The 13,279-nt window shown below is 43.3% G+C and overlaps 1 protein-coding gene across 1 annotated transcript; it reads right to left on the bottom strand.

Annotated features, from left to right (window-relative positions):
• Window positions 1-10,896: 10,896 nt before the first annotated feature.
• LOC133138655 (potassium voltage-gated channel subfamily A member 10-like) lies at window positions 10,897-12,603 on the bottom strand. Its single transcript, XM_061257591.1, has one exon. It carries the CDS (start codon window positions 12,601-12,603, stop codon window positions 10,897-10,899), a length of 1,707 nt encoding a protein of 568 aa, XP_061113575.1.
• Between the last annotated feature and the right edge of the window lie 676 nt (window positions 12,604-13,279).

Genomic DNA, 13,279 nt, shown 5'->3' with positions numbered 1-13,279 from the left:
TTTCATGAAGAAACAACCATGTCACTCAGTACAAATTTCAAGTTGAAAAAAGATCATTTTGGGTGGCGAGTCATTTTGGACTCTTAAAGGTACAATAGGTAAGATTTTTGTGTTAAAACATTGTTACAAGACCATTGTAAATCCCTTCCGATCATTGAAAAAGACTCACTGACATGTTGACTCGCCCTCTGCCTGTTTTTATAGTCCTTAAATTCGGGTTTCAAAATATGCATTTGATAGGCCAGCACTCTGTACCAAAACATCATATAGCTATACAATAATTGAAGCTCATTGGTTGAAAATTGGTTCTAATTGCCACAGCCAATGGTGTTTCAAAGTCAGGGCGTTCACAGAGAAGGGGCGGAATAAACAGTGTTGTGGTTTGAGCGTGTTTGTTGCTGCAGTTCCTCTCTTGATCGTTAGAAGTCCAAAATGACCTATTGTGCCTTTAAGACAACACGAGGGTTAAGGCATACAAAATCGAATGAGCCGTGCAGCACTGAATAAAGCCTGGCATGAACACCCCGCATGCCTCCTACATGACCTGGCACACTGTAACGCACATTCACAACTCTGGGCAGGAAAGTTCCAGATATCTTCACACTCCCCAGAGCCATGGATCCCACTGCTGTGGATGGATGAGCTTTTGGTGGTCATGTGGGGCTGTGGGAAAATGTGCATTACAGTTGTTTTCAGCAGAGCTTACCTACAGGAGTGGTCTGTTTGGAGATGTACTGATACTGTACATGCCGGTGTTGGTAGCCTGATTGCCAGCGGTTTACCAAAAGCAGACACATGCAGCGGACATCAATGGAGATAGAAGATGTCATAGGTATACTGAAATTAATATGTGGGAAATTATTGTGGTTGAATTGAAACAGATTGCTTGCATTTGTTCTGTTTGCTTTGACTTTGATTGACAGCAGTTAATCTTTTCGTCAAATGCAGGGTGTTTACCTTCATTACGGGCTTGATGCAGATGTAGTGCTGACCTCATGATGAAATACAGTAGGCCCCAGAATTATTGGCACCCTTGAAATGTATGCACAAAAAGAAAAAAAGCTGATAAAAGCTTTATTTTCCAATATGTGTAAAGTAGTGTGCTTTATTAATAATTGAAATCACCCAAAGTGTTACATTTTTCATTTTTCCGTCCAGATTTGTGTCTGTTCTGAATTAACTTTTTTTATTCTCCATTTTTATTCTTTAGTGAAACTAGATATGGTGGACTGACACAACTAAATTAAGTAAAATTGTATTGCCAATTTCACTTTGTTTGATTGTATTTACAATAATTTCAGTGGTGCCAATAATTATGAAACCTATCATCTTCAGAAAAAATTTGATTACTTTATAAAAAAGATTGAAACGTGAGAGTAAGTGTATTAAAATAAAGTATATCGTTTTCCCATATGTTTGAACATAACATAACAGATTATTATCTGTGTTATTCATTTTTTCTTAATTTTTACGATAAATTTCCTACTACTGTGATTTCTACCTTACTATGACTGAGGTGATTGACTTTCTTGTGGAAGAGTGGTGTTCCCCATCCGCAGAACATGAAGAGTCACCCAAAGGTCTGTGAAAACTGACACTGATGTGGCCTTTTTAAGAACTGCGCCTGATAATTTATGGAATATTCTGGAATGATGACTTCCTACCCCTGCAATTTCTACTTCTGTTTACTGCGCATGAGGTGATTGACTTTCTCGTGGAAGAGAGGTGTCGCATACCTCCAGGGTAATTCCAGACGCTGGCACTGTCGACTCTATGCCACAGTGCATACGACCTGTGCTGGCCACTTGTGCTGATCCAACACCATATTAGGTGACTTTACATTGGTATTTCCATTTTCTTTTATTCACTACTTGTACCTGCGGACTAGTGATGAGTGGGCCAGACACAGGGCTGTAAGGCTGTGGAAACCAGGGTATGACGATACAGTGCCACTATTTGCTAGCTGCTACTTCTTTTTCAACACAGAAAAATATGACCGAATTTGATCTGGTTGAAATACTGTATTTCATCTTTTACTGTAAATACTGTAACCCAGGGATACTCAGTCTTACACAAAAAGGGCTGGTGTGGGTGTAGGCTTTTGTCCCAACCAAGCAGTTACACACCTGATTCTACTCAAGACTAATGGTGATTAGCAGAATCAGGTGTGTAACTCCATGGTTGGAACAAAAACCTGCACCCACACCAACCCGTTCTTTTCATTTCCAGCATATAAAGAATTAAAGTATTTTGAGTATGTTTTTGAACCAGGCCTGGACAATGAGACACATAAAACCAAACATTGTGTGGAGTTCCCTGCTTAATAATCTACATTTTGAAACAGCTGGTAGCTGTTCTGACCGGCTCCTTGTTCTACATGGTTTAGCTGGTTAACCAGTTCACATCAGCTGCCAGCTTAACATGGTTTGACCAGCTCAAGCTATGTTTTGAAAAAGCTGGTAGATGGTTGAGCCCAGAAAAGCTGCCAGCACTAGGTGGATGACCAGCTCATACCAAGCTTGACCAGCTTATGACCAGCTCAACTTTCAAGCTTGCAAGTTGGCATAGATGGAGTGCCCCATCTCCACTGCTGTCCCTTGGCTTATGAAAACCCCCAAAATGGTCTAAGTCGCATGAGCAGCTAACTGGAGGGGCGGGCTGAGGGCATGAAACATTTTGATCAATGGCAGCAACGAGCTAGAGAAAGGCTCTAAAGAGCTTTGGCCTTGGCCCAGGTCCTCTGTAGGCCGTTTAACCTTTCCCATAATGATGAAGGATGAGCGCATTATCTCAGATGGAGAATGTGTCAGAGGGGAATACTAAACTCTGCCTGCGCTCAACCTGGCCCCTTGATCGCAAGCTAGCGGTTTTATAAACCATAGCTCTTGCATACCAAAGCCTTTTGATAAAACTCAATTAAAATTCAGTGTAATGTATCAATCGTGACAGTCATTATGTTCAGGAATACCAATGACATTCTACATACCTTTCTACTGGGTGAGTCAGAATGTTTTAGGGGAACTTAAACTGCTAGTTTGGCCATTTTTACTGCCCTGTACGTATAACTATGGGGAAGTCATATTGTAGTGAGACCACTGGATTGGTATCTCTGGCCATGTGGGGGTGCGATGGTGGTTAAAATAACGCTTTTGCCGTCTTGTCCAGAGCGAGGTTTACAGATGGGTGTTCAGGACCAGAGGAAAGCAGCCCGTCGAGGGAACAGGAAAGGGCATTAAGCAAGGACAATATTCTCTGTGCCAGCGGAAGGCGAGAGAATCAATTCGAGTGAAACTATTTTCTCAAGAACCAAACCAAATCCATACAAAAGTACTCCCTGCTGAAGCTAGTTTTGAAACAGCTGGTAGTTGGTTGACCAGTTCCATACTCAACATGGTTTTACCAGCTCAAGCTATCTTTTGAAACAACTGGTAGCTGGTCATTTCAAGCTGGTCATTGCTGAACTTTACACCAGGGCTCAATGGGAAATATTCTGGAAATTTCTACGGGATCTGATGGACACTAGGACAGGATGCTGACCGTTTAACACTCAGCAATAAGAGCTTTGTTAAGACATCATTCAAAGCCCTGCTATGTTGCACGCATGAGCAGAAACAGCAGAGTAGAGTTTATATAGGGTGCCAACCCTATAAATGTCACGCACACACATACATACACACACTGTAGTAGTGTGTTATAATATACCTCAGACACAAATGGCACGCTGTGTGTGTGCACACCGACATTCCTTCCATGAGGGCATTTTTCGAGCGTACGCCCACGGATCCGGGGCGGGGCGTGCCCCTGAACACATGTTCCGGAAAGGTCAGCACGCATGTGCCTTCAGGCAGGGAGACAAGCTCTCGTGCTGCGACCGGACCACTCAGGGAGCCCAGGCCTGCTCTCCCACACTGTACATGTGTAACCCAGTCATAGGGATGTGTCATCTGAAGCTGGGATACGTGGGCCTATAAAAAATGAATTGGCTCTGCAATTTTAATAAGGCTCTTTTGGTTTGGGAGCATGCTTCATCATCTCTGGAAGAAATGTGTCTCAGGACATTATTCACACTTTCTGTATTGGTGCAAATTATAATAATAATAATAATAATAATAATAATAATAATAACATGACCAACAACAACAATAATAATAATAATAATAATAATAATAATAATAATATCATTCATGTTTTGAAGACTTACTGTGAAGAGGATTCCCTGACGGTGAACACATATGCTTTACTTTTCATGTGGGTATCTGTTCAGGTTAATCTAGGATTTGCTGTCTTTGAGAAGTAATCATAATAAAAATGAGATGCGCTATTGCCCCTTTATACCTCTACTTGATTGTTTTTATGTTGTTTTTGCACTCACTACTATTCAATATATAAAAATGCACAGTATATAATAATATATTATAATATATAATACATTTAAATAACAAAAAATATTGGTTTTCTTGCACTGAATGTAAAATTGAAATCTCACAAAAGAAAGACTGTGGCTTCAATTCATTACTTTGATTTAATGAAGGAATATTAATTGAACCAATTACTGACTGCCTGCATGAAAATGTTGTGACAATAAATACATTTTTGTCATCTCTTTCTGCAAATTTGAAACTTATCTGACCTGACTCCATCTTTAGATTAACATTTGGCTGTAAAGACCATCTTACGTAAACGGCACACCCTCACTGTACCTGAAACGCCTCAAACCTATTTGCATCCTTCAATCCTTGTGGTAGGTGTCTGCCTCATTGACTGTAAAGATAAATGTGGACCCACTGACTATCCATGGGCTTGTGAAAAGAAACTGCCATTTTGAAACTCTGTGTACCAGAGACGGCGCAGTCCGCAGAGCGCAGCTTCTGAATTTAGCTCACGCAAGAGTGACTTGGCAATGATGTACACTGTCCCTAATAACATAATAACTCAAAGAATATTAGCACACGGGGAGACATTCGCTGAAGTAACAAACACAGATTGCGACTACAGTACATTTTCCTGTGGGGAAAAAAAACTAAGTTGTTACCATTGACTTACATTGAAAGGGGTGGCTGAAACATCTATACTGGAGCCAACCGCAGTGGTGCTAGTGAGCACCACCTCTCAACATGACCAGGAAACGAGGCCCAAAAACAAAGCCTGATTTTGGCTGTGTCGTCTGTCTTCATCTCTGCGGTATCTGCCATAACCATAGACAACCTGTCATACCCATGACTGTCCCTGCTGAATAAAACAGCTCAACCTAGGTTTTGAAACAGACAGGATACCAGCACTATTTGGTTGACCAGCTCATACCCAGCTAGACCGGCTTATGACCAGCTCAGTTTTCTCTGGCATAACTGAATTTTACTGCAGGGATGGCATTTCTGTAGAGCTGATTCTCAGTGCAAGCTCCTTGTGAGCAGGTGTATTTCAGACATGGATCTGACACGGTTTGGCTCTCTGCCATGGCTGCTGCTTCTTTGTTCCCCCTTGTTACTCTCTCCCGGCTCGGTGCGTTGGAGCCGGTGTTCCCCTGTCAACCCCTCGCATGAGGGGGGCCGTGTACCCCGGGTTAGATTACCTCCCCTCCTTGGGGCGTCTGTGTGAGCCACAATGGAGGGAGGGTAGCCATGCGGCAGCGGTCTGGGATGCATGATGTGCTGTTTGTGGGTTTTGGGGGGTATAAGTTATTGTCACTTATAATTTGTTATTTGGCTGATGCTTGTATCCAAAGCAACTTACAGTTGATTAGACTAAGCAGGGGACAATCCCCTCTGGAGCAATGCGGGGTTAAGGCCTTGCTCAAGGACCCAGCAGCTGTGCGGATCTTACTGAACTGCCAACCTTGCGGGTCCCAGTCATGTGACTTAGCCATTACTTAGTGCTACCTGGCTGACTGTACGGCACAGAGCTGGAGACTTTGGCTGTCCCTTCGTCCTCCTCCTCGTTCTCCTCCTCCTCTTCTTCTTCTCCTCCTCTCTCGGGCGGAGGGGAAACTTTGCTGCTCGTGTTACAGTGAAAGCGGAGACCAGTCACTGATCATTGTGGACGAGAGCTTATATAACGTGAGTGCTAATGTAATGGGCCTTTGTGTGCATCTTCAACTGAGACAGTCAGAAAAGTACTGCCCTGCCTCTCTCCCCAAAATACCCCCATCCCCTGCCTCCACCCCAGCCTCTGAGAAGAGCTGGGATCCTCCCGAATTAAGCTCCATCTGAAGCAGACAGAGGGGGAGAAGCCAGCACTGCAATCTACTTTCCTTCATGGAAATGGAAAACGTGAGTTTGAAAACTTTGCGACAGAGGCAAACCATGACTAACACCTTGCAATCAGCTTCAAGCTTGTATTGTTTCCACAAGCACAGAATGCTTCTTGAAAATTGTTTCCAGAGGTGGAATCTTCAGTGATATCTTCGCCAGTGAGTACTTGGCCCAATAAATCTTGAGTGATAATATTTAACAGTCAGTGAACTGATCTGTTATTTTAATGACAATGCGGTCCGTATATCACTATGTCAGAAAATCAGGAATGGAGCTGGGGCTACGAATGAATGCAATATTACATACGGAGGGAAATGGTTGAAAGCGGCCATTTTGAAAAAGAGCATGAATGATGGTATGTATTGTTAATTATACTAATTCACAAAGTCCTCTGTCCTGGTTTGTACCCAGGTTTGTTACCAGATAGCAGACAGCAGAAATAAAAGCCATCATGGCCTGCAACTCCCCCGTTCCATATTTTGCGACAGGATAGATTTGTCTCTGCTCTGTGCTACCAGGGCACAGTGTGCGGGGGGAGAGTTTGTAAAGGCCAAAGTTTGTTAAGGCCTTGAAGTGATGATGGTGCTGTCCTAAACATAATAAAAACCTGCCCTGCTGTGCTGTGGAACTGTAAAACCCACAACTAGAGGAGCTGGTGTTAGAGCTGTTTACTACACATTATGTATGTATTATGGAGCTGGTGTTAGAGCTGTGGGCCCCACCCTGGAGCTGGTGTTAGAGTTGTTTACTCCACATCTTGTGGGCCCCACCCTGGTACCTCAACCAGCTACCAGCAGTGTCAAAACATAGCTTGAGCTGGTCAAACCATGTTGAGCTGGTCTGAACTGGTTAACCAGCTACCAAGCAGGTTTCCAAACCTACCTTGAGCTGTTTTTTACAGCAGGGTGATGATGAAGGGTCTGCTTCTCTCCCACTGCTCAACACCCAAATCACCTGCCACACTCCTATTACAAACATTCACCAAGATAATACTACCAAATGCAAATTAACAAATGAATGACTTCAATACAAACGAGCCAGGAACATTTTAAAACACAATCATAATTGTATTTACACGCCAGCAGATATGAACAAGTACACAGTGCATATATATGATATATACAGTATACACTACTTCCTTATCACCACTGTTGTGGGAGGGGACTGTCTGTGTCAGAGTTCCTCATTGGACCTCTCTTCTGAGTGTGCCATACCATCAGTACTGAGCAGGATCAGCACAAACTCAAAAAAATAAAAAAATAAAATAAGAGATTGTCACAGTGTCTCAAACCTCTTCACCAAATCCATGAACAGTGGCCATGAAACACCGTTTTCTCAATTTCTCCTCAGGGGGCCATGTTTTGTCAGGATTATGTCTATTACTCCCTGTCATACCATGTTTAGTTCAAAGGTATCGCGAGTGACCATTCCTGGCATTAGAAGACAGATGTGTCTTGTCATATCATTCTTTTAAAAAAATCTTTTTTAAATCTGTGGTATTGAATTACACCTCTTGCCGAGTAGAATAATACTATCATGAGAAAAATGGTGGTCACACGAAGATAACGCAGAGAGAGTGCGGTTGATACATTACCATGTTGGTAGTTGCATATACTCAGGTACTCTTAAACGGCAATACTTTTACAGTATACCTATGTGCACCTGCACGCAGAAAGGGGGGTGCCAAGGAACTGTTGACCGAGAGTGGGCTTGGAGGGAATGTATCTCTCAATAGGAAGTGCATTAGAACGTGTTTTTTTTGGCCACACCAAATTACTTTTGTTTCATTTAATGCCCATTATAATAATTTTCCAAATATCTTCTAAATTGAATTGATCGCCATTGGGAAGAAAAAAAAACACAGTATTCTAAACACAGTATTAGATTCTGGATATGCCGTTGGTCTCTTTATTTCATTTATCCAGTGAAAAACACTGACTTAGCCACTCAATATTATTAGCATGGCTGAGTGTATCAGAATTTTCTTGTTGAACTGATTTACATAGGTGCTTTCAGCAAGGCTGAGGCAAAAGTAATGATGACATGTGAAAGGCATGTGAAAACTGTGTAATTTTTTTAGTCTGAGGTAAATCTGGAGACCAGCAGATAAAATATAACGCTATATATTATTTAAAAACTTGAAACAGGAGATAAACACTGGAATGGAATGCAGTTTTGCTGATCTGTGAAAGGTAATGATGCCAAATGCAATATTTTAACGTGCTTACCACAGAGGTTCCTTTCAGCAGGTCCTTTTGGCCTGTTGCCTGAAGGGTCCTGTGACAATCGCTGTGTCCAAAACAGCTACCTCGCCTATTACTGAATATACAAGTTATATACTTGTATACAACAAGTCATAATTAAGTGTTAATAGTACTCAATATTTGGTACTTATTTCGTAAGTAAGCTTATTTCGGACATGAGCAAGGACTTTGCACTTAAGTGGCTACTCACTGAGGGCATAAAGACTTAAATATGATTTGGCAACTTTGCCCAGTTCAACTTTCCCTGGCTTTGTGTTTCAGTAATCAGTTATCTTGCTGTAGAACTACATTTGCAGTAGTTCATGTCATCATGTAAACATTTTTTCAAATTTGAACATTTTTTTGTTTTGTAAATGTTTCCAAGAATTACATGTTCACTCTGTACCACAGGTGGTTTATTCTATAGAAACCAGTGAAGCAGTATTTCCACTGAAAGTCCCGCCTAAATGGTTTGTGGGCTTTTTAAAGATTAGTAAGAACGCCTCCTGTCATTTTAGGGTGGACAACATCAACACAGGGACATGTTTTCTACAACTATGCTGTTGTTTATGTTGTTTTATATAATTATTTATCTGGGAAGCAGAATTGTTTTGACTGGCATGTAAGTGACGGGGTGTATGGAGGGCTCAGTGAAAGGGCTGTTGCGGTGTTGAGCCTTCTCCAGAAATACCCACCATGAGCAAGGTGTGACATGATCTAAAAGACCTTGGCAACTGTGTTTCCCAGCACTCCTCTGTAAAGATTCCTGTCTTTGGCTGTCTCAGTCACTCTGTCATTGCTACCCTTAAAATAGCAGTGTGCTTTTGTGCCCTTTGCTCTGTTCGTTAACAATAAAAACATTCCTTTGAGTTTACAGGACTCGCTAGAGACAGGGTGAGAGGGAACCATGCATTGCAGTTTCTATCTAGTGGTGTTTTCCAACTTCCATCTGACAGCACATTTTATGCCAAGCTCTTCTGGGAAGTAAAAGATTGTGATATTGTAGAAGGATAATGCACTGCCAGATATACACAGGACAATTCATCATAAATAAAACGAGATATGGCAATATATACTTGGAAAGTATGTTGAAGCATCAGCAGCAATTGAAGGCACTCAAGATGAAAAAAAAAAAGAAAAACAAAAAAACAAAAAAAAATACCTGTATGGAAATATGAAATGTGTCTATTACATTTGCACTGAACAAGTCAGCTGATGAATGTAGATTTACATTCGCACCAAAATACACAATTACCTTTATAAACATTTTCAGGAATGCCATTTGTTGGGCAGTTAATTACAAATTACTGTCATTACAGAATTCCCTGCCTAAAATTGTCTTGTAAGTTAAAAATATATACCAGCATCAATTTTAACAGTTTAGTAACACACAGTCCAGATGAATGAAAAAATAAATACATACATAAAATAATGAATGACTGATAGATAAATACATGTACTGAGTGATACAATGTGTCCCATACGATTACATGGTGGTTGCAAGATGCCCATTTAAATGTTATATTTTAATATCGGAATAGTCTTAACAAAACTGGCAAACTGTTTCTGTTAAACAACGTCTGTATTAAGCAAAGCAGTTCCAGATCTATCAATTAGCAACAATGTTATGCTGACTTGGTTCATTTACACTTACACACATATTCTTTGCACTTGGGGCAACATTGCTCAGGCAGTAAGAGCAGTCGTCTGGCAGTCGGAGGGTTGCCGGTTCGACCCCCCGCCCGGGCTGTGTCGAAGTGTCCCTGAGCAAGACACCTAACCCCCAAATGCTCCTGATGAGCTGGTTGGTGCCCTGCATGGCAGCCAATCGCCGTCGGTGTGTGAGTGTGTGTATGAATGGGTGAATGAGAAGCATCAGTTGTACTGTGCTTTGGATAAAGGCGCTATATAAATACCATTTATATTCTTTGCACTTGATCTGATTGGGAACAGGAGGATTTTAATTCAGTCAGATCAAGAAAATATAAAAATTTTAAATTTGTGTTCAATGTTCAAGTAATCAATTGGTCAGTCCCCATAGGATGCTAAGGATAAGGATATGTTTCTACTCCTGGAACCCATTGAGGAATTCATCTCAATACATAGAAACCTAAAATTCTGCAGTAATTTGCATTACTGTAATTTGCATTAGTGTCCTTTAAAAAATGTTTTTAAAGGACAAGAGTATTTATGCAACAAAATGCAAAAGTATGCCTTTTCTAAACTTGCATACTACATAAAGACAACCACCATTCAGAACTGAGTTATATGCATTTACTACCTTGCATGTTCAAGTGTTCAGCAAGATTGCTTTCTGAGGTAAAAAATAAACAATACCACATATATTATTTACATAAATGTTATCCTTATTGAATGGATCCCAGCTTGCAGAGGGTTGCGTCTGTTCACAATTTATCATTTTTGGATTTCTCGTCCTGCACGTTGCCATTAGTTTTGTTGAGGGAGGTGTTGCTACCAAGTTTGTTGGTGGTACCTGATTTGACCGCCCCCTCCGCTGATTCGGGTGTCTGATGTTTCTCGTCACTCTCCGTCTCACGGTGGTAGAAGTAGTTGAAGTTTGAAACGATGACGGGAACAGGCAGGGCGATGGTCAGCACGCCAGCAATGGCGCACAGCGTGCCCACTACCTTGCCTGCCAATGTGATGGGGCACATGTCCCCGTAGCCCACGGTCGTCATGGTCACCACCGCCCACCAGAAGCCGTCGGGGATGCTGACGAACTGTGTTTCAGGCTCGTCCACCTCGGCAAAGTAGATGGCGCTGGAGAAGAGGATGACTCCGATGAAGAGGAAGAATATGAGCAGCCCGAGTTCCCGCATGCTGGCCTTCAGCGTCTGGCCCAGGATCTGGAGCCCCTTGGAGTGCCGGGAGAGCTTGAAGATCCGGAAGACGCGCACCAGGCGGATGATGCGCAGGATGGCCAGCGACATGTTCTGCGTCGAGTTAACATCCGGCTTTGTCACCAGCTCCGTCGTGAGGGTGACAAAGTAAGGGATGATGGAGATGATGTCGATGACGTTCATGATGTTGTTGAAGAACTCCCGCTTGCTGGGGCAAGCAACGAAGCGCACGCAGAGTTCGAAGAAGAACCAGAAAATGCAGGCCGACTCGATGAGGAAGAAGGGGTCGGAGAAAGTGGTGGTTATGGTCTTGGGCGTGGTGGTGGGAGGGGATAGGGATGCGTCGCCCTCCTGCGATTTGTTGAGGACGTGGACGACAGTATGAAAGAAGTCGTCTCGGAACTCTGGCAGAGTCTCCAAACAGAAGATGATAATAGAGATAACAATGACAAACACAGACACCAGAGCCACGCCACGGGCAGCATTGGAGCTCTCGGGATACTCAAACAGAAGCCAGAACTGGCGGTGAATATCGTTGGTGGGCAATGGCACCTCCGCCTCTTTTATGAAGCCCTCATCCTCACGGAACTCCTCCATGGCGTCGTTGCCAAGCTCATAGAAAACGATTTCGTCTGCGAAAACGTCCAAGGGTACATTGGCGGGCCTGCGGATCTTCCCTCCGGACTGGTAGTAGTACAAAATCCCATCGAAACTTGGCCTGTTGCGGTCAAAGAAGTATTCGTTTCTCATGGGGTCGAAGTAGCCCATTCGTTTCATGGGGTCCCCCAGCAGGGTCTCGGGGAACTGGTCCAGGGTCTTGAGCTGTGTCTCGAAGCGGAGGCCAGCAATGTTGATGATCACCTTCTGCTCCCCCTCGTCCAAAAACCGCTTGTCCGTGAACAGGTCGTCAGCGCAGTCCTTCGTCAGCTTGCTGAAGATGCCCTCGCTCTGTGCTGCCTCGCTATTCAGCAAGAGCTTCCAGTTGGAGATGAGGCTAGCGCAGCTGGGTCGCCCCCTCCTGGCCACTGAAGGAATGGTGGGCGACGGTGGGGCCTGCCCATGCTGCTGCGACCCCTTCCTGCCCCTGGGAGGGGGCAGCTGCGGGGGCAAGACCACGTGGTTTTTGCCTGGGCCAGGGATCGGCGTGTCCGTGGTGAGGGAGGTCATCTCATTGGGTTCGTCCGGGGCGTCTCGGTCGCCCATGTTGACGTTGACGTCCAAGCTCTCGAGATTAACCAGCGCTACCTCCATCACCTGCCTTTCGTAGGCCTCAGCTCCACGTCCTGGCCCAGGGTGACTGAATCGGGTGGGACCACACCCCGCAAAAACAAAGCAAAAAAACAAAACACAAAAACACTGAAGGCTTTAATGAAGGTGTGAGCCAAGCAGCAGAGCAGGAGCGAACGACCTGTGAAAATCCGGGATCCTCTCTCCTTCAGACCTGCGAACATAGAGAGGAGAGAGGCAGGGTATGTGAGTGAGCTGCACATTCTAACTGTGGGTTTGGACTGTGGCACAGAGAGCCAATTATTGTCTCGAGTATGTGACGTCCGAAGGTACTCGTGTGCCCAATGACTTGTTCCTTAGATACCAAGGTCTCTTTGGAAACCAGTGTAAAGCTGCCGGAGGTGGTAAAGAAGCACATTTCTCTGGCTGTGAGTCTACAATCGTGTTAAAAGAGAGGGAAGGCAGAGAGCGGGTGATCTGGACAAACTGTGTTCAACCACATTATGACAGCTTTGATATTTTTATGTTTATCAATATAGGCAGGCTGCATTAAAGGATGGACAATTGTAATAGGTAAATTAAACATCAATATATTTAGCTGTGGAAGGGTAAAGTATGCTATAAGTGAAGACTGAAGAAAGGGAACATAACTCAGAGGCATATGCAAATAACTGCTCAATTCAGCTCCTCACTATTTAAA

The sequence above is a fragment of the Conger conger genome, chromosome 10, assembly GCF_963514075.1.
Source record: "Conger conger chromosome 10, fConCon1.1, whole genome shotgun sequence".
In the NCBI taxonomy this organism is placed as follows: Eukaryota; Metazoa; Chordata; class Actinopteri; order Anguilliformes; family Congridae; genus Conger; species Conger conger.
This window is presented reverse-complemented; position numbering and strand designations above follow the sequence as displayed.

Coding starts and splice junctions, on each gene's coding strand:
- LOC133138655 (XM_061257591.1), bottom strand. CDS start 12,603: ATGGAGGTAGCGCTGGTTAATCTCGAGAGCTTGGACGTCAACGTCAAC.